Source organism: Zeugodacus cucurbitae, chromosome 6 (genome assembly GCF_028554725.1).
Source record: "Zeugodacus cucurbitae isolate PBARC_wt_2022May chromosome 6, idZeuCucr1.2, whole genome shotgun sequence".
Taxonomy (NCBI): domain Eukaryota; kingdom Metazoa; phylum Arthropoda; class Insecta; order Diptera; family Tephritidae; genus Zeugodacus; species Zeugodacus cucurbitae.
The window spans coordinates 13551965-13574995 of NC_071671.1; the positions used below are offsets into that span (position 1 = coordinate 13551965).

At 34.8% G+C, this 23031-nt stretch overlaps 1 protein-coding gene across 3 annotated transcripts in view; it reads right to left on the reverse strand.

Moving 5' to 3' along the window:
* Positions 1–1080: 1080 nt before the first annotated feature.
* The window catches only part of LOC105215112 (histone-lysine N-methyltransferase, H3 lysine-79 specific), a 44594-nt gene continuing 22643 nt past the window's right edge, over positions 1081–23031 (reverse strand). Inside the window, exons 2-6 of one of the 3 annotated variants that reach the window (XM_054235021.1) lie at positions 16747–18913; positions 6286–6504; positions 5746–6222; positions 2468–2521; positions 1081–2199 (exon numbers count right to left, since the gene is read on the reverse strand). In XM_054235021.1, coding sequence (XP_054090996.1) covers positions 2171–2199; positions 2468–2521; positions 5746–6222; positions 6286–6504; positions 16747–18883 — 2916 coding nt within the window. In that variant the 5' untranslated portion in view covers positions 18884–18913 and the 3' untranslated portion in view covers positions 1081–2170. Of the gene's footprint in view, positions 2200–2467; positions 2522–2662; positions 6223–6285; positions 6505–16746; positions 18914–22053; positions 22189–23031 lie in introns of those variants that run through there. The other 2 variants (XM_029042200.2, XM_011188881.3) reach the window with 2 other exon arrangements.

Consider the following 23031-nt stretch of genomic DNA (forward strand, 5'->3'; position numbering starts at 1 on the left):
TGAAGAAATTCCTGAATCGATTTTATTCTGAAGTGCCAAGGAATACGTGTTCCAAGTTTCGTTAAGATATCTCAATTTTGACTCAAGTTATCCGTTGCATCCGGACAGATGGACGGACGGACAGTCAGACATTCGGATTTTGACTCGTCTCGTCATATATATCTCGTTATATATATCATTTTGATATATATAACCCTATATCTAACTCGTTTAGTTTTATGACTTACAAACAACCGTTAGGTGAACAAAACTATAATACTCTCTTAGCAACTTTTGTTGCGAGAGTATAAAAATAAACCTTATTTATTTGAACCCAAAGCTTGAGAAAAATATTATTTTTCATGTGATCATAAACGAAATTCTTCTCTATATGAATACTTATTTTTCAAAAATGATACAGCCATCGGAGCGATCGATAAAATTTAATACGTCTAGAATTCTTGTACAAAAATCACCAAATATTGATACACAGTAAAAGCTCCTTATTCGAGCTTCCTTTATTCGCGTTTTCACTATTCGCGGATTAAAAAAATGAGACCCGATTTCTATATTCGCTACTAAAAATTTTTTTATTCGCGGATCTAATAAGCACATACATAATAATAAAATTATTACAATAAGTATCCAACCCGATATTCTTGTCAAATGTACTAATAAAAAAGTAAAATAGATCTTATTGCAAGAAAATGTTAAATATTCCACTATTTTCGCAATATTTTTGAACTTTTGGTAATATTTCCGTATAGAAGGGCCTCACATGGAACTGAACATAACCTATTGATGAAGAGGCTTTAACAAGCACTGGAAACGTGACATTCAATTTGAAAAATCTCAGTGAAGGTTTAAGAATGGCAAATGAGCTCTGCGATTTCTTTATGAACATTGATCCGTCTATGGAACGAAGTCGAATTTTTAAGAGACAAATTGCTAATGCGAGTGCTGTGTATCAGTCTGAATTGAAGGAGCTTTTGAAAACTGCTAATCAAGAAAATATTACAAAATTCCTTAAAGCCTTAAGATAATAAGTTAAAATGTTCAAAAACTTGAATTAAATAATTTTTTTATTACATATTTGTTTTTTTTTGTCACCTAGGAACATATCGCCTATAATCCCATATAAATTACCATCCCGTATTCATGGTTTCTGTATTCGCAGCATATTTATGGAACATATACCCCGCGAATAAAGAGCTTTTACTGTATTTAGATCTATTCTAAATATTGATTTGGAATTAACGATTTTTGGTATACAATTTTTATCAAAATATTTGAAATAATTCATTGAAATTAATTATTCCGTTCTCGCTTTGATTTTTCGATTTCTTTGTATTAAGACACTCTTTACAGCAAATCTATATGTATTTAGTGTTCGCAAATCATGTTAATGCTTGTTATTAAATTCATCATTTCACTTTCATTAAAAAAAATTGTAGTCCTTTTATAATAATTATTATTTTTCTTACAATTTCAATGAGTCAAAATCTATGCGAAGCGTCTAAAGCTATTTTCCATTGTTACTCCGACGCATACATGTGTATGTATATACTAAACATGTCGACTTAATTCTATTTAATTTCATGGCAAAAGAAATTGAGCCACAATTTGACGCAATTAATAAAATGACAACATACTTATAATTCGTTTTCAGTTTCCAAATTCATAATTGGCATTATTAGAGCCAATGCTTAAAGCACGCAGTACTCATAGAACAATATGAGGCACTCCTCGTAATCACAGTTATAACACATTTTAATCAGTAGATGCTAAAGTAGATTTGTCGCTAAATTTAAGTTTACGCTTGCGACCGAAGCTCAAAACGTACACGCCTTTGCATATTTAGATCTTGTAGCCGGTCAGCGCTCAACACTTGGAGGTCAACAAAAACAATTTTTAATAACCTTAAAATTTTTTGAACCAATATACCACTGACAAAGCGTTGATCCAGTCAAAAATTATGGTTTTCAACTTTCCGCTGATGTTCTTGAACAAAGCACTGCAGCTGCTGCAACTAGATGCGAGTATTCTTCAATATGTATATATATATACATAGATACATACATCTGAGTAAATATGTATTGGTTATCAGTCGCTTTCACTGTGCCACCTGTTGTACTAGTAATCCTCGATAGACCAACAAACACAATGGTTATGATGGTCTACGCGGTGACTGTCATGACACGACCCAAGAATGCACAATTCCTAGAAGCAGACGATAAGGTTTTCATAAATAATTGGTACAAAAAATAGAAATATATATATATATATAGTTGAACTTCCATAACTCGAACTTTTGATAACTCAAACTCCCTTAACTGGAAGTTCTCCATAACTCGTACTCTTGAATTGGCAATAGAAGTCAAATTTCAAACAAATTGCATTTCGTAACTCGGAAGTCTCTCTAACTCGAAGTTTATTTGTGGATTATGGTGATTCGAGTTAGGGAATTTCAACTTTATATATTACTTACTGTTCTCGCCTGGCGATAGTGTGATATGTATATCCTCACGACTTAAAATGGGTTCTGCAACAAATATAGGAGAAAAGTGTACTTCATAATAACTGTGTAACCATTAAAAGTGAGGTTAGTTTAAACATTGCAAGCAGCGAAAGCAGACAATCAACAATGGTGTGGGAAGAACACAATTTAAACACAATTTTCGCATAATTTTAAAGTTTCAATTACAATTTATTGTATTTGTTTCTGCACTTACATACATACTATTAGTTTTGATATTGATAATAAAGGTTATATAGTTTCAATTGGTTGTAATTAAAGTGTAATAATAAAAAAATAAAAATAATTAAACAACAATGCAAGGCAGATTAGTTATTGTTGGTATGGAAAATACTTATTTTTTTATTAAAAAAATTATATCTTTTCAACTCGACAAGCTAAGCTTGAGATTTCTGCATAGCTCTAAAGTTTTCATTTTAACTTGATTAGTTGTTGTGTGTATATGTGAAAATTAAAGCAGACATTGAAATATTTTTTATTTAGTATTTTGGTTAAGTTGTACAATTTTTAAATTTTTATAAGTTACAGTTAAATACATTTAAACTTCCATAACTCTAACTCTTGAATTGGTAATAAGAGTCAAATTTCATATAAATTAAATCGAGTTAAGGAAGTTCAACTGTATATTTAAGTAACCAAATGAGTCAGACGTCGCGTGTTTTTCATTTTTAATGGGCCTAATCAGTGAATCCGCAGCGAAATCGATTTCGATACTATAAGGATTTTCGAACGAAAATGTTCATGCAATCATTGATTCCGTCGATAAACTGCTTTTACCACAAAGTGAGAATGTAAAACTGTTTTATCGACAAAAGTGACAAATCTAATCAATTGTTTGTGCTTTTTGCTTTATTAAAACAAATTAAAACTGACTTTTAACTATTGTGAAATTTCTTCCATAAAAATATTTAATTCGCCTGAGGCTCTTTGAAAAAATTCTTTCGCTATTTCGAGGGGGCAACTTTATATCGCTTTTAAACATCTTCAATTTATTTTTGTTATTCTGTTTTTGTCTCTTGTCTCGAAAATACCCATTTAAAACATAATTTAGTCCGTCATCAGTAATTATTTACATAAAAACTTCCAAATGGTTTATTTCTTTTACATTTCCGCAACTCATTCACCAACGCATAGATTTCGACCAAAATTGTCGATTTTGCGGATTCAATGATTTCGTCATTAGCGACATCTATTAGCCGCGGAATGTGTTTTTAAGAGTCGGTAAGTGAGTTTAATGTGATCGTAAATTTTATTTTCGATACGGTGTCAATGATTCCGACGTAAAATTTTTCGCTCGACACGGATTCAATGATTAGGGCCAATATGTATTTTGTTTCCAAATATATGTCAGTATTAAGTGGTTTAACTTTTTAACCATATTTTTTTAGTGTAGAGATGGATTATGGTCGAATTATAGAAAAATTAAATATAAATCAGCAATATGTTCTCGAATTCGTTTGTTCTTTTGATTACATTGTATTGCAGCAGATAAGTAGTGTTTCGAAATTGTTTGAAAATTTCAAAAATTATAATGTTAAAAAATAATAATAATAATGAATTAAAAAAATTAAGCAGCACACACATACACAATAAAATAGTAATTAAATTACATATATTTAAAATAATGAGTTGAGCTAACTTAAAAGTACAGTTAGACATTTTTAATGCGCAACTAGAGGTGTTAAACAATATACATATTCCATACTATTTAATTTAATATAATACGTATTGACTTAATATTAGCTTAGTTCACATTTTAAATATTTATCAAATATAATTACTATAATTATTCAAATGTATATATGTAAAGTATATGTGTATGTAAGCATTTGAATTTGATTATTTATTTTCTTTAATATTGAGGCCCTATGTTCCACCTAGGAACTACGGAAAAATATATATATAATATTAATTAATGCACAAGACTTAATTAATTAAATCTATTTATATATTTTTTTTTTTATATTTACTATTTTGTTTAATTTCTCGCATATAATGTGTAAATTAACTACATATAGCACGTCATTTAAGTATGTATATAAAATATATTAATTTAAAATACACTTTTTATAACAATTTTTTTCTATTTTTATTTACACAAACACTGTTTATACTTGCTATTAAAATTATCACAGCTTCTAGTTACTATTTCTTCTATTGTTTTTGTATGCATATATGTATGTGTTTATGTGCAGAATCACATGCAGTTAAAGCAATTTGTAAACTGTACGCTGAGCAAATGCTTGATTCATTACGCTATTATTAAATGTAAGCATATATTATAGAAAATACTTAAAAATACTTAAGTAAAATGAGCGTAAAATAGATAAAGTTTAAACTTAAAAGCGTGTTATATATGCTAGGACATATAATAAATGTAGTTTTGTAGAAAAATAATAAAATATTAAAATTATTACACTATACGTCAAAATTGACTTTTGTTCTCGCTCTTGACCAAACTAATTTTTTCCGTGAGTTTGAGATAAAATTAAAAAAGTGCATTCTTCGATTTTCAAAGTTAGTCTCCAAAATCGAAATATTTGGTTTCGAATTAAAAAAAAAAATATTTTTTAAAATTGTTATTTTTAATTATAGGTTATTGTTACTAACCAATACCAAATATGGAAATAAGTTAAATTTTTTTTCTGTATAAAATTTTTCCGCCTAGCCAAGTGTTGTACAATGTTATATTTCCGACATAATTTCAACAGTAGTGTAAGCTTGTATGTAGACACTTTAACTGCATGCAAAACAACAACAACATAGCAATACAAACATTTCAACGCATTAACTGTAACGGCCTTATATACAAGTATACAAGTAACTAATGTGTTTGGTTTAGTTTAGCATTAAAAATAAAAATAAAAACAAATTATGTAAATATAAACTTAGCGGCTAATTAATAATTTAGCATCGTGTCAATAGAAACTACACAACACGTAACATAAAAAAAATAATAAATCGCATTAATAGCAATAAAAACGCCATGCAAGCCATTCAGTGTTATTCCGCAGCGACGGTGCGTGCCGCTGACGTTGGCGAATTGCCCGCTGAGGCTGTGTTCGCGCCATGCGCAATTGCAGTTGGAGTCGCAGCGCTTAAGGCCGCAGCAGCAGCAGCTGCAGTCGCCGAACTGGTAGCCGCCATTGGTGCTGGCGGTGACTGTGGCATGGCGGCGGCTGCTGCTGCGCTGGCGCTGGTATCCGCTGTGGACACAATGCGTATCGTACCGGGTATTATGCGCACACATTCGCACGCCTCGCATATGTTCAGCTGTGGATGATTGAGGAATGTACACATGGAGCAGGGCCAGCGTTCGAGCGGCTCATAGTCGTCACCGCCATCCGTATTCGAATCGGAGTAGTCCTCCTCGTCCGTTGAAGGCAGTTGTTGATATTGTGGTGGATGGCCGACATAATCTGCGCGTTGTTGTGTTGGCGGCGGTTGTTGCATGCGTGGTGAGTTGGGTGTGCATGCAGCGCTACTGGGTCCACTACCAACAACACCAACAGTACTACCGAGACTGACAGGTGTGTTGTGTTGTTGCAGATAATCTACTTCTGTGGGCTGGTATTGTTGGTAGGGACTTTGCGGTTGTTGTTGTGGTGGTGGCGGTCGTGGTGGGCGTTGCCGTAGGAATGCTTGCTGTTGTTGTTGTTGCTGTTGCTGCTGCTGTAATTTCAGTCGGTCGGCTTCGCTTAACTGACCTGTAATACAAATTGTAAGTTAACTGCAATTATTTTAAAGTGTGTTAAGTGAGGTTATCTTACCATAACGTCTGATATTTTCGATTTCATTCAATGTTTGTTGACAATCACTGCGTAATCTTTCTATTTCATAATCCAGTCTCTCAGATTCGCCGGCATTCAAGGGTTCGGTTAGCATTTTCACCTCCTCCTCGACATTGCCAAGCTTATTTTTGTTTTCTCGCAGTGCCGAGGCCAATTTGTCACGACGCGCTTTCTGTCGCTTTATGGTCTCGATGAAAACTGTGAAATAAGAGGAGAACTTTTTTAAGTGTTAGTGTAACTACATATGTATGTACAATGAATGTAAAGTATAAATATTAGACGCTCAAGTCAAAGGAAGGGGTTTGGAAATTTTGAAACAGTGCGCCTTATTCAAATTGTTCTAATCACGCTGAACAGTCTTAAACATATTAAAAACGCTTCGATCTTTTAGGTCGCTTTTAATGAGCATATGGACGGACTTTTATGACAAACAATTTGAGGACAAAAAATTGAGGTTAGGAGAGGGGTAGAGAGAGATAAGAGTTTCATAAATCTGTTCTATACATCACAAATATTGCTGTAGGCAGTGTGCGACACAGATTTTACAGAACATTTCGACAATTATTATTATTATTAGAATTTATTAGACACAGAACATGACAACCAATAAAAATTTCAATATTGCAACATTTTTTTTATAAAAAATAATATATTTTTTAATTCCACTTGATCGGCGCTAATTTTTTTATATCTGAATATGCGTGACTTCAATGCGATTTCGAAAATCGTACACGCTAACCACTTGGCACTTTCCACTGAAGCGCACATAGCAATACATATGTACATATGCCCACGTATTAGCTCTAAAAAAATTTAGTTGTGTTTAGCTAAAGCATCAAATGCACATACAAATGAAATACAGCTGAAATTAATTTTTAATCCGATAAACTGCTGCGAATGCTCCGCTAATTTACTTAATAAAAAACCCCAAACAAAACGAATAAAAAAACACAGAAAATAATAAAATACAAACAAATTAAATGTTAAGCTTTAATATATTATAGAAAAGCCATCGAGAGTTGAAATTCTCGGAAAAGTACGCTCGTAAATCTTATTCCATAAAGTTTTTTTTTCTTCAGCAGCGGGCGCGTTTTATTTTTGGCATTGCGAAAATAGGTATTCTTAAAACAAATTAAAAAAAAAAAAAACAATAATAAACATAAAAATAATAACAAAAGCAAATTCGAAATGTTTAACAAATTAATAAACATTCTTGTACATTTTTATCTGAGTTCTAATAATAATTTAATGGCGTTGAATCGGAAACATTGTTGCATATGGAGTGCCGAACGAACGTATGCTTTCAACAGGCCCCAGCGTTGAACGGATGTTGGATAAAATATTATTTCGAAAATAAAGTGTTCGACAATAAAAATAGTTATTAATTTTATTTGCTTAGCGCAGATGATAATAAAATAATAAAAAAAGTAATAATAATAATTTTCGGTATAGCAGCAGTAAACATGAGGGTTGTACAAACAAATAAGGAAGGGCTAAGTTCGGGTGTAACCGAACATTTAATACTCTCGCAATTTATTTATTTAACTTTATTAATATTATATAATACACAATTTGACCCACATATTCGTCATATATATTGTATAAAGTCCATTGAAAGTTGAAAACCTTAATATTTGGTTAGAATTACCGAGGTCCTCATGTTCGATATACAGGGCCTTGAAAACCTATGGTCCGATTTTATCGATTTTTAAAATGGGGCTGCCACAATATAAACATAGTATTTGTGCAAAGTTCTGCACCGATGTCTTCACTAGTGCTTACATTATATATTGTAAAGTTAACGATCAGATCGTCTTCAAAGTTCTGGTATATAGGAAGTAGGCGTGGGTGTTAAGCGATTTGGCCTATTTTCAAAACATATTATTGGGATGTAAGGAAACTATTACAAACCAAGGATCATTGAAATCGGTCGAGTAGTTCCTGAGATATGGTTTTTGACACATAAGTGGGCGATGCCATGCCCATTTTCCATTTTGTAAAAAAATCTTAGTGCAGCTTCCATATGCCATTTCTTATGTGAAATTTAGTGTTTCTGGGGTTTTTCGTTAGTGAGTTAACCCACTTTTAGTAGTTTTCAACATAACCTTTGTATGGGAGGTGGGCGTGGTTATAATCCGATATCCTCCATTTTTGGTCTGTATAAGGTAGTACCTAAAAGAAACGACTCTAGAAAGTTTCCTCGATATACCTTTAGTAGTTTGCGAGATACGTACAAAAAAAAAATTACATCCACATATGCCCCTTCGTAGTACGATCCTTAATACCAAATTTTACTTCCATAGCTTTATTTATAGCTTAGTTATGGCACTTTAAGTGTTTTCGGTTTTCGCCATTTTGTGGGCGTGGCAGTGATCCAATGGTCGATTACGCCCATTTTCGAAAGCAACCTTCCTACGGTGCCAAGAAATACGTCTTCCAAGTTTCATCAAGATATCTTAATTTTTACTCAAGTTTACTCGGACGGACAGACAGACATTCGGATTTGAACTCCACTCTTCACCCTGATCATTTTGGTATATATAACCCTTTATCCAACTCGTTTAGTTTTAGGACTTACAACCAACCGTTATGTGGACAAAACTATAATACTCTCGTAGCAACTTTGTTGCGAGAGTATAATTATGCATAAAATATTTCAGAAAAGTTCCAACAGCAATTACTAAATACAACTACAGATGAAAAAACATCAATAAATAAATATTGATATACTTCCATAACTCGAAGTCCATCACTAGAACTCTTGAATTGGAATTTGTCCATAAATCGAACTTTTCGACCAGGGTCGATAGCGTTTTTACACAGCCAAATTAATTGATCAATCAAAATTTTTATTGAGAAACCCTGTTATGCCCTTCACACTACCGGCTACTTGATAACCGATCAGCTGTTATACATTTTTGTTTTTCCTTTTCATAAGAAGTTGGTAAGTTTCATCAGCTGATTGCAATTTTTAGCAGCGACATCTACCGTCTTAATGCTATTTTATCAAAACATACAGCCAATCGCAGACAAAGAACGTATATATAATTACAAATACGGTCTTTGTCGCAGAGTTGCATTTCATTTTCAAGTCGATTAAAATTCAATCAAAAATTATTGTTGATTTTATTTTGTATGGTAAATCGATCTTAATCAGCGTTTTAATTGACCAGAGTCTGGTTTAATGATCAATTAGCTCCTGTGTAAAAGAAAAAGAAAAACAGACGTCAAGAGACAAACAATAGCAACATGCAACAAACAAATTATATTTATAATATACTCAGTGAATAGGTTGAGATAATAAAACTTCTTTCCACTTTTCTAAAATCTTCAGAGAGAAATTTGTCGAAACAAAAAAGTTTTGATAACTTGCCTCATAGCTTCAACTTTCTTCACAATTGTTGTTTTTGGAGATGGAGTAAAAACATTCTATAACCCATAAGGGATTGTCTGTTGTGAACTGCAGAGTGTTATAAGTTCTAAAGCAGGAAAAGTTCTTAAATTTTTTGACGTTTAGGAAAACCTATAAAGAGCACATTAACTTTTTCCCAGTGTGCTTTGGGTGATGTAATCCAAAAGTGTCTTGTATTATTATATATTATTATAGGAACCATAGATTGATTTGATCCATACACATACTTTGTGACGCACCGTACACTCACTATTGCTTATGAAATCTAAAAAACTGAACTTAAAATTGATTGATTTTGTTGATTTCAAAGCTGCGTTCGATAGCACAAAAAGGGATCGCCTCTATGATGCAATGTCTGATTATGGGATACCCATAACACTTATACGGCTATGTAAAATGACGTTAAGCGCTACCAACAGCTCCGACAGAATAGGGAAGGAGATCTCCGAGCCGTTCGATACCAAACGAGGTTTCAGACAAGACGACCCCCTTTCGAGCGATTTCTTTAACCCAATACTAGAATAGAAGATAATTCACGCTGCAGATCTTAATCGTAATGGCACACTCTTTTTCAGGCGTCACCAGTTATTGGCCTATGCCGACGATATCGCATTGTCGGCTGCAACAATAGGGCCGTGTATGCAGCATTTTCAAGCCTGGAAAAAGAAGCAAAGCAAATGGGTCTAGTAGTGAACGAGGGCAAAACGAAGTATCTCCTGTCATCCTGCAAAGTGTCTCAACTTCGAGGAAGAAAAAAAAGTCTTCGTTTATCTATTTAGGTTCCAGCATAAACTCAAACGACGACGTCCGCCACAAAATCATTCGGAGGATCACACTTGCACAGCAGGTGCTATCACGGGCTCAATTGAAAAACAGACGCTTCTCTCGCAAAATCAAAGTAACGCTCTTTAAGTCACTCCTCATACCCGTCCTGATGTATGGCGTGGAAGCATGGACGATGACCAATAAAGATGAGCACTCCTTAGGAGCGTTCGAGAGAAAATTACTCCAAAGACCTTATGGCCCGCTATGCGTAGGCGTAGGTGAGTACCAGATTCGTTGGAATGCCGAGCTGCATGAGTTCTTTGGCTATACTGACATTATTGCGGCGCATAAAAATATAGCGGTTGCGCTACCTTGGACATATCGCCCGAATGGAGGAAAACACTCCAGCACGAAAAATGTACGACACGGCCGCCAGTGGGTAGGGCGACGAAGAAAAGGACGACCGAAACTCAGGTGGAAGGATCAAGTGGATGTGGACCTGACGAAGCTTGAAATCGCCAAATGGCGCCGTCGTGCGCAATGCAGAGATAACTGGCGAAGGTTTATGGACGCGGCCAAAAATCGACACTCGGTTGTTGTGCCAATTGATGATGAACTCAAAATTGAAATATTTGGTTTCGTCTATTGGGTGTAAGCTAACTTAATTAGCAAATCATAAAATAAAATCTCTCACCTGACGTGGCAGAGAGTCGGGATGAGCATTAATTAAAAATATTTAATAAGATAAACTGTTAAATCAAAACTGTTGGGCATTGTGACGGAAAGGTAAATATGTAGATATTTTCATTTATTTTTTTTTTCAAATGCTAAATATAAAATTTTCATGCTAAATTTAACAACACACCGGAAAGCAAACAAAATTATAGACGTGCATATTTTCACAAAATATTAAAAGTGCATGCAAAACTATAAATACATATATATATACTATAATACATATACATAGTTGTTTCACATGTCAATGTGTGACTTTCAAATGAAATATGTAGAAATGCTGATATAAATTTTCTTTCAGCGGGTGTCGAGCGTTCGCTGATCACCGATCAGCGTCATAAACTGACCGTCGCGCCCTGCGCCATCTCCGCAACGCACATGACAACACATGCCGTGGGTAAGGTGTGGTGAGCGGTGCTCGCCGGTTGGCAGGCGGCGGACGTGAGTTGTGGCCGTAGGAGTCGCGTGATCAAATGTCAAATACATATATGAAGTGGTTTAGTATAAAATATAAATAACAATAATACGGTAAGTGAACTTATAGGTTTAAAAATAATGCATAATAAAAGGAGGAAAAAATTGTATTGGATCTTTATTGGAATACAACAAAGTTGTTATAAGACAAAAAAACATATATTCAAATACTGCACATTAGAATGTAGATAATAACATCCGTTAAAAAAATTAATAGGAAAGGTAGGAAATGATTGCCAGAAACGTGCTTGCGACAATAAATGGATTAAAAAGCGGTTAATCCAAATTATGAGTTAATTTTTTAATACCCGTTGCCAAGAACTAATTTAGGTAATTGGATCATTCTGCTAACGTTATTCTCTTTAATAGTTTTCAGCCAAAACCAAATGATGTAGTCTCAGTACAAAAACTAATTTCTTACTGATTTTTCCAAAAGTTTAAAGCATTTAGCAAGATATAGATGACCTCGGTTGCTGGGTATTATTATACGTGGGAAATTCTAAATTGAATCTTGGAAAAGACTCGTGAAAAGAGGATCGACACACACCATCTCTTTGTCGATTTTAAAGCTGCTTTCGACATCACGAAAAGGAGTTGACTCTATGCCGCTATGTCTGAATTTCGTATCCCTGCAAAACTAATACGGCTGTGTAAGCTGACGTTGAGCAACATCAAAAGCTCCGACAGGATCGGGAAGGTCCTCTCCGAGCCGTTCGATACCAAACGAGGTTTCAGACAAGGTGACTCACTATCGTGTGACTTCCTTAACCTGATACTGCAGAAAATAATACGAGCTGCAGAGCTAAATAGAGAAGGTACAATCTTCTAAAAAAATGTACAGCTACTGGCGTACGCCTATGATATTGATATCATTGGAAGGAAGTGAAGGAAGTGAAGCGTATGGGTCTGGTGGTGAACGAGGACAAGACGAAATATCTCCTGTCATCAAACAGTCAGCGCATTCGCGTCTTGGCTCCCACGTCACTATTGACAGTCATAACTTTGAACTTGTAGATAATTTCGTCTATCTGGGAACCAGCATTTCAACGCAGAATCATCCTTGCCAAAAGCTGCTATTTTGGACTGAGTAGGCAATTTCATAGTAAAGTCCTCTCTCGACGAACAAAAACCAAACACTACAAGTCCCTCATCATTCCCATCCTGCTTTATGGTGCAGAAGTGTGAACGATGTCAACATCCGATGAGACGGCACTAGGAGTTTTTGAGAGAAAGGTTTTGTGGAAGATTTATGGTCCCTTAGACATTGGCAACGGCGAATACCGCAGACAATGGAACGATGAGCTGTATGTGTTATTCGACGTCATAGACATAGTTCAGCAAATAAATAGACAGCGGCTACGCTGGCTAGGTCATGTTGTTAGAATGGTTCGCTGGTGAAAGCAGAGGAACAGGGAGACCTCCACTCCTACGGAAGGACCAAGCTTCACTTGGCGCCAAACTGCCAAAAGGAGACATGCGTGGCACGCTGTTTTGGACTCGGCTATAACCGCGTAAGCGGTGTCTACGCCAGTCAAGAAGAAGAAGAAATTCTAACATTAATTCAAATATAATGTCTTTGTTCGAAAATATTTCCTAAACAAATCTAGCCCGCTAGAGTTTTATTAATAAAATATGCGCCAACTATTGAGAATTTTTTAGCTTCAGTTCCATTGCCAATTCGGATCGTAAAAAGAACACCTATATCCTTAATGAATAAATTTACAATAATTGGTCGAAATCGAGGGAGCAAATGGAACAAATCAACATTTGGATATTGTTTTGTGACCTTAATATCAGCAATAGTGTAAAGCGAGTACTTCGATACAACGAACATAAATTAAATAAACTTATACAGTAGAACTTCCATAACACGAAGTTCTCCATAACTCGAACTCTTGAATTGACAATAAAAGCAAATTTCATACGAATTGCATTTCGTAACTCGGAAGTCTCTCTAACTCGAAGTTTTTTGGGGATTATGGTGATTCGAATTAGAGAAGTTCAACTGTATCAGTACTTCATTTACTTCGAATTGGTCTAATTGCATCGATTTTTTAAACAATAAAAAACAGTTGATAATAAATAAGTAGAACTTTTTTAATTTAAATCAAGAAAAAATTGAATTCGCTAAAACTGAAATAAGTAAAAGTGAGAAAACAAAGGAAAATTTGGCAAGAAAATTAAAGATATACTACAGAAAATCGCCCTGAACTTGAACGCAGAGCGAAAATCAAAGCGCTGAGAAAACTCGTATCGCTAAAAAATAGAAAATACAAAACAAACAAACACACACGCAACGTAGAGACACAAACACACATACATGCATGCAACCGAAGTGGACAATTATAAATCGTTGACGACATAAAAAATAATAAAACAAAGTATGGTGCAAAATAGGTGTCAGAAAGTAGAAAATAATGAATATTGAGAATAATAACACAAAAACAAAGAACGAAATAATAAGCATTGTAGATAACTTAAAGTTATTTACATTCGAAGGGGTTATCAGTTAGAAAACAAAAAAATAATATTTTAGAAATGTTATATGTATAGGATGGGTTATCAGTACGACGATAATTAATTGGTACACTTTGAAAATTCCTTATTTGTGAGAAGTTGAATGATTTTTTCGTAAGCAAAATTAGAAGTTGAGGGATATTTATACTTCATATTGTTTATGTTGGATTTATGCTGATCTGACCACTAAACAATTATAAAAAGACCAAAATTTTTAACTATAAGCGGTCGAGACTCGTATTTAGCGATCGATGAAGAACTGAGTGGTTTCGAATTGGCCCTCGCCCTTAATTTTCATTTCCAAACCATTTTCTCAGATTTCGACAACTAACATATATTGAGTGTTCCAATTAGAGGTACTTTTTTAAAAGACTTTTTTGAAAGATCACGCGTGAGTCAAGTCAAGCTGTCATATTATTTTGAGACCCAGCATTTCATTATTGGATAATATTCGACTGAATAGACTGGACATGGACAGCAGCCATAGCTGATCGTGGAGAGTCGCATTGGCAACTCGGACTGACTTATAGAACGACTTGGCGCATTTTACGTTGAGATCTTAAATTGAAAGCGAAAAAAATACAGCTTGTGAAAGAACTGAAGCCGCTCGACCTTCCCAAGCGACATCGCTCCGATTTATGGGCTCTTGAAAAGTTCCAAGAATAACCGACGTTTTCGAGCCCAATTCGGATAAGCGATGAGGCCAGTTTCTGGCTTAATGGGTATGTATAGAAGCAAAATTGCCGCAAAGGAATGAAGATCAATCTGAAGAGATTCAAGAACTGCCATTTCATCGAGAAAAAAACAACGGGTTGGTGTGATTTGTGGGCCGGTGGAATAATAGGTCCATATTTCTTTAAACTTGATGCCAGTGAGAATGTAACCGTCAATGGTAATCGCCATCGCGCCATGATAACCGACTATTGAAGCTCGTGATCTCGGCGACATTTGGTTTCAAAAAGCCGACGCCACTTCCTACTCATCGCATCAATCAATGGGTTCATTGAGAGAACACTTTGGTGTGCAGCTAATTTCAGGTTTTGGGCCGGTCGATTGCCCACCAAGATCGTGTGATATCACACAGTTAGACTTTTTCCTGTTGAAATATGTAAAGTCTAAAGGCCTCGGAGCAAAACATTACGCGTGTCATTTGCCGGTTACCAGTGGAAATGCTCGAACGAGTAATCGAAAATTGGACTCTTTTAAAAATAAATGCCTAAAAATTTCTTGCGACTTATAATAAACACTCCCCATTAAATTTGAATTTTCTTTTTTTTTATAAAAAGGTAGGGAACCTCGAAATGGATCACCCTTTACATGTGTCGATGTATTATTTTTAAACTACTCATTTAATACATTACACTTCTGAAGTGAATATACATTAAGATAGTTTAAATTTCGAAAAAACTGATCAAATTCAAACACGAAGTATAACTGGTATAACCACTCTAATATAACACTAAAAAGCTAAAGTTTGTATTAGTTATACATTGCTCAGTATCTGTGAACTTAAAACAAACGCAGGGCTAGTAAATAATACAAAAACAACGCAAATGCGGAAAAAATAAATAGCACACATTATTGTGAAAAACAATCGACGTATGCTTAAACAATACATATGTGCATATTTAAAATACTAGTCTACACCAAAATGACGTCAGAAACAAAGCAAAAAGTATAAATAGATTTTCATACCTATATTATTTGTCGATTGGAGACATTGAAAAGCTAAATAAATAACATACTGTGGCAGCAGACAAGTGTAATATGGCATTTCATATACAAAAATACACATATGTATGTAAATATGTATATGTATTATTGGGTATATAAAATTTCGAAGTAGACTCCTAATAAATTAACTGATAAGGGAAACACATGGAAGTATGGAAGTATGGAAGTTTGAAGCCCCACTGATTATAGCGATTTTGCATTTTTACTATTTTTATTTACGAATTGATCGATCAGTTAACGGGAGGGAGAAAAAGTGGAAAATCAAGCGGTAGACAGTATACATCTAAAGCACATAAACATTAAGGTAATGATTTATAAAAAATAATGTGTGCTTATCAGATTGATAGCGATCGTTATTACGTTGTAAATAATTACTAGCGCTCGACTAAAATATACAACTGGTATTGAATACGACATTTTGAGTTATACATAAAAGTAAGTGAGTTTGTCGATATATATTATTGAGGAAATAAGAACACAACAGAGAAATACCATCGAAAAACACTTAAAGTCTCTAACATACAATGTAAAGACATCAGACAAGTTCTAAGCCAGCTTTAAGGGGCCTTAGTTCGGATAGAATCTTCCTAGATGTTGACTGATATAGTAGCAGAATTTTAAGAATGGATTTAGAAGATATGTATGCTACCACAAAGGCTATAAGTTTCCTTATTAGCCGATAACACAACTACGGAAAGAAGATTGCTAAACTCGTGCTAAAGGTAAAAAGAACTTTAATCACAAGTTTAAATACATTACACCCACCAAAAAAATATGAAAAAGAACACTAACATTGAACTCACCACTATTTTCGAATGGCAGACACATGTCCTCACTGCTGGCCGTTGTGAGCTGCGCTTGCGGCGCAATATTTTGTGCCGCCTGCGTTGTTGGCGACCGCAGTATTGTTGTAGGTGTTTGCGATTGTTGTTGTTGCGTGGTGGGCGTTAACTGCCCCGTACCACCCGCTGGTCCGTCTGGCGTATTTGCACCCTCAATACCTGCGTAGTAACCCGTATTACGTGGACGAATGCGACTCGCATTAAATACACCACCTTCTTCGGTGACCGTTATGTGGAAATTTTGCTGAAAACCGTGACGCGCATTATACGATGTACTGGAATAGGTCAGACCACTACCATTGCCGCTTAACACCGGACCGGCGGAGATGTCAATGGTCGATTGCGGCACAGCGTTGGTGGGTTGACGCAATGTCAAATTGACGGAGGTGAAACTTTTCTGACTTGTTGGCGTACTGCCACCACTACCACCGGTGGTTGGATTTGCGACGGTGCTAATTTTTGTTGTGGACGGCAGAAAATCACGCGCGTACGGCGGCTCCGGTTGTACAGTGATAACTGAACGATGGCGTATCGGCGAACGAAGTGGTGATGTTGGCTGTGGTTGATAAGTGGGAACAACGTTGTTGTTATTGTTGTTGTTGTTACTGTTATTTTGCCTATTTTGATTGTTATGGCTGAGCGCAAAAGCTTGCGATGGCGTACATCCCACATTCGCAGATACTTCGCTTTCGCCGCACGAACTCAACGGACTCGTCACAGCCGATTCGGTCGAGCAACTGCCGACGCTCTGTGATTGTGGTGAATTTCCACAACTGTTGTTGTTATTGTTGTTGTTGCAATTATAGCTGATATTATTGTGAAATACTGGCTTTGGCGCGATCGGCGGCAACGGCGCTCTACGTATCGGCTTCTGTTGCGACGGTTCATCGGCAGCACTGCTCGCAATCTGTTGTTGGTGTTGTTTTAACTGGCTGCGCTGCTGCAAATGCTGCTGCAGTTGTTTGTTCAACTGCTGGCGCTGCAGTTGTTGTTGTGATGCTTGCAGGTTCAGCGTATTGGGGCGGGCGCGCACACCTACGGCTGGTAAGGGCGCCGGGGAGGCTGTATGAGCGCCGGCAATTCTATTGAGCGCCGTTATGAAGTCAGTAGAGCGCGCGCATTCAATAGGCGCGTTCGCGGTCGCGGTTACGGGCATATCACACGCTTGTTTGGGGGAATCACTGACACTACTATTGCTGTTGTTATTATTATTACTCTGATTATTGCACGGTAATTGAACACTATTAACATCTTTTGCTAAATTGCCGCTATTTGGCACTAGCTCAACACTATCACAATTGGTTTGAGGTGTAACGGCACTATTTTTGATTACCGCGCGTACGCATTGCAGCGTTGCCACCGACGGTGGTTGTGTGGGCGCAGCGCGTATGGGACGCAACGGCGTTGCGGGTTTTTGCGCGGACGCGTTTTTATGTCGTTGCGGCGGTGTTGGTGTGTGCGCTGGCTGTTGTGGACTCTTTTTAAGTTGTTGCAATTGCTTTTGTTGCTGCAGATTACTGTGTTGTTGGTTGTTGATGTGATGTTGTTGCAATACTTTGGCTGGGTACGTCTGCACTGGTATCGGATTTAGTGCCAACTCATTCCTCAACATCTGTATGCAATTCTCACGTTGATGGCAATTATCGTTGACACACTGTGCTACTATCGGATCGGGTATGGTCGGAAACTCTTGCTTCATCTCATGAAAGAGATGCATAATACTTATGTTCGTGCAATTACAAGCGGGACGTGCGGCGGCGGCGGCGGCAACTGCTCCTTCTGCACTATTGCCTATCGTTTCTGAATCGTTTTCGTTGTTGTAGTTGTAATCGTTAGTAATGTTATTTAGTAGATTTTCGCGACTATTGTATCGTTGTATACCCAGCTTGCTGTATGTCGTCTCAGCGTTGGCCGAGTGTGTCGCTGCGGAGGTAGGCGTTGTGGGTGTTGCTACTGCTGTGGCAGTGGCAGTAGAAGTGCTAGGATTGCTGTTGTTGCTATTGCCGTTATTATCGTTATTGTCGGCGTCGTTGTTGTTGTTGTTGGGACTACTTTGCTTCAGAAAAGTAGCTGGCGGCTTCGGTGGTTTAGCCGCCATTTTTGGCCATCATTTGCCGTAAACACGCACCTGGAAGAAGAAGAGTGAAGGACGTGCGATTAAAAATTTGTTTAAAGACAAAAATATTACTTATGTAAACTCAAAACTACTTTTTCAACGATATTATTATTTCTATTTTGGAGACATAAAACCGTGCCTAAATATTTTTGTAGAATGCTACTAAGCTAGGAATCGACTTAAATCTTCCTCGGTACCGTGGAGGTACACACACCTCAAATAGGAATAAAATCAATTCAACTAAGTTTAACGCCAATATTAGTCCTCGTGTATAAAACAATCAACCTCTAACCTAGTATGACCCTTAACTACTCGTATCGACGACTCATTACACGATAATGAATAATATTCAATGCGTAATGGTCGCTGTTGTTGACGGACTAACAGCTGAGCGATAGTCAACACTTGTGATTTAATTAAAATCTGACAAAACAGTAAACAAAATCGATTTCGAAACCAGGTGATTCTCACCTTGACATTCTTGAGATGACTAAAATGGTTACACACAAATATATATATATACATAAAGCAAGAATGGTAAGGTCTTTAAAATGCAGACCCTTCTTCAATGTCATATACATATCTGTAACCTATGTATACCACTTTCAGTATTTAATTCAATTAGAAAGTACGCTTTTAGAGTATAACTAGTATTGATCTTGAAATGTAAACAATACAAAGTGAGGTGAGAAAAACAGTACAAATAGCTTTAAGAAAAAGGCGTGAAATAAAAGCAGAAGAAAAGGTAAACTTAGCACGCTGAGATGCCTGCACAACTATACTCGTCTTTCTTTTGTTTTTGCAGAAAATCGCAACACTTATTTCATTTCCAGAATTAGCGCTACGTACTAGCGCTAAACGTGATGTTGGAAGCGAAAATAGCATTTAAAATAATAGAAAATAAACTGCCACTTTGAGAGAAATGCGTCGGCGTGCTGGGAATATATCGGCATGCATATGTATATCCAAAACAATAAGTACTACATAAATACCTATTGACGCGTGCAAACTAGGAAGGCTCAATAAGACCTTGACGATTACGACAAATTAAATACATAACAATTTGATAATTGTTTTAAAAGCACTTTCAACTTATTTTTGTATAGTATTAAATACTACTATTAGAAAAGAGACGAAATATATTATGGACAGATGAAAGTGAAGTCGTTCACAGGCTCAGTTCACGACAGTATGTGCATCGTCCACCGAATACTGAATACTTCCCCAGACACTCTACAATAACGGTAAAACATGGAGGGTCAAAAATATTAATTTGGGTTTGTATTTATTTGTATGTTGCTGGGCTCATATACGTTGATATTTTGAATAGCACAATGTTACCTTATACTGTAAACGAAATGTCTCTGAAATTGGTCTTCCAGCAGGATAATGACCCGAAACATACAAGTCGTTTAGCCAAGGTGTGGTTTCGTATCAATGGGATTAAGGTCATGTCTTGGCCTGCGCAATGGTTTAACCTCAATTCCATAGATAACCTATGGGGTGATATTCAGAAAAACAATAATCCCGAACTTTGGGTAATAGTGAAGTATTCATGGGTAGAAATACCTTTGGCAGATAAATATTTGGTTGTGACGTCGTGAAGGGAAAATGAGATTTTTTGTTCACAGTTATGGTGGAAAATTAAACTTTTCGGAGTTTTCGAAAACTAATATTTGTGCGAACAAATATTTACTGACACTGAGAAATGAGTCTTTTAACTTATTTTATAAAATTGCAGCGACGAAAGATGAAAGAAGCACGTGTAAATTTTTCATTTGACACCTATTAAAAAATACTAGTGAAATTTGTACCAAAGACGCCTTCGAATTGATAACAGATATCAATGGAATAAGGTTTTTGAGTCAATGAACTTCGATATATGATATATAAAATTTGTAGAAATAAAATATATTATTTAAAATTATTGTTTTTTTATTATTTTTTTTGTATTAAACTTTTCACCCACTTATCGAAGCAATTTCCTTTACTCGTACACAAACACATGCCTACAATTGTGTTTGGCGCAAATATGTTTCGAAACGTTGTGGATTATTTCGCGCAAAGTGTATGTTTGAATGACGTATACATAATGCGGCGAAAAGAAATTTCAAATATAAGTGGCAGATACAGTAAAAGAAATAAAAAGTGGAAATTAAACGAAAAAAAGCTTTATAAACAAATGACAGGAATATTTAAAAATATTTATGACATAAAACGCTGCAAAGGTAAGGGGTAATTGGTGGACGATTTGAATACAAGACAGGTGACAAAAAAGCATGGGATGGATTTAAATGTATAAAATCAAAAAATAATTTAATTAAAATTAATTGAAATAGAAGAAAAGAAAAAAATATTTGATTGAAAAAAATTAAATTAAAAAAGTGTTGAAAAATTGTGAATAGAATTATAAAACAAAATATTTAAGAAAATTATATAAAAAAATATTTTAAAAAATTATATAAAAAAAAAATATTTAAAAAAATTATATAAAAAAAAATATTTTAAAAAATTATATTTATATTATTTTAAAAAATTATATTTTTTTAAATAATTTTTTTTATTGAATAGAATTATAAAAAAAATACTTAAGAAAATTATATAAAAAAAAAATATTTTAAAAAATTATATAAAAAAAAATGTTTTAAAAATTATATTTATGTATATGTTTTTTTAAATTATATTTTTTTAAATAATTTTTTTTTTTTTTATAAATTCGAGAATGTGATGATGGTTTTGGTGAATACTAATTAATTATTTATGAATAGTAATTTTGAAGCTGTTGCTTGTGTCAAAACATTTCCAAAACAAGATAGATTGATATCTGGAGGAAGATCAAAAGTAATTATTTACAACTGTAGTACGAAAATTCTACAATCCAATGTATAGTTATAAGGATTATAAGGAACGTAGCAATAACAACATCTAACAACTTTGTATTATTATGCTCTAAACACATCTTGAAAACACTTAAATGAGTTACAAAGCCGGTGCGCAACTCTGCACTTTACTCGAAAAAACTCAAATAACCATATAAACTTGCATTCTTAAAATTAGTGAAAAGTATATATTTTTTTGATTTTAGAAAAAAATATTTAATATTTTTTTTTATGAAAATTATGAAAAAATGTTAAGTTATATTTTTTACTTACATCTTCAATTTCAACAGAAGCTTTAGCAAATATAGTCAAAAAAATTTATTTGACCTGCGTTGCGTTCTTTTGTACACGCTTCTTTTATTATGCTATTTTTTACGCTTCTTTTAATATAATATATATTTTTTTAGCATTCAATATGCAGTATATGATTTGTTTTGTTAATTTTTATTTTTTTCTCAACACTTAAAAAATAAATTTCGAATTCGTTTCAAATTCGTTCGATAAAATTCTGCACTTGGCACTTCTTCGCAACGAGCAGCTGCACCGCTATCAATATGGGTTTTCCGATTCGTTCAATTATGCAGTCACTAATTTTGTTTTTGTTTTACACATTTATACAATTTCTTATGAAAAACAACAAATACACAGCATTACGTGCACGCGCGTAAATATTCATAAATTTTCCCAAGCAAATTAGTTGAGACAATTCAATTAAAATAATAAAGTCACACACTTAAACGCGCAACGCTGTAAAGCAGCTGCTCTACGTATATAGAATATAATATGTGTGTGTGTAAATATGTATGTATAATTAATCACTTTGCACTTTGAATTTTCACTTTTGATTGCAGGCTTTTAGACAGATGGCAAACGTTGTGCACGATTATTTACACCCGTACAAGCACGATTATATGTAAAATATGTAGAGTGAGCCGCGCATATTAACTCGTCAATTTTTGAAAATTTATAAATTTTTAAGTAATGTATTTTTATTGTTATTGTTGTAGGTGCTTAGCGACAGGCGCAAAACATTCGAAATTCGTCAGTTGTGTAGCAGAAAACAAAAAAAAAATAATAATTTCGAGAAGTATTTTCATATATTTACTAATTAATAACACTGATTAGCTGTCTAAGATATGCGTTTCGGGGTCACGGCTGAGCGGCGTGCGTCCTATTCGCGAGCGGTTTTTTTTTTTCAAATAATATTTCACGTGTGTTCGTTTTAAATGCTGAATTTTGACTGAAACTGTG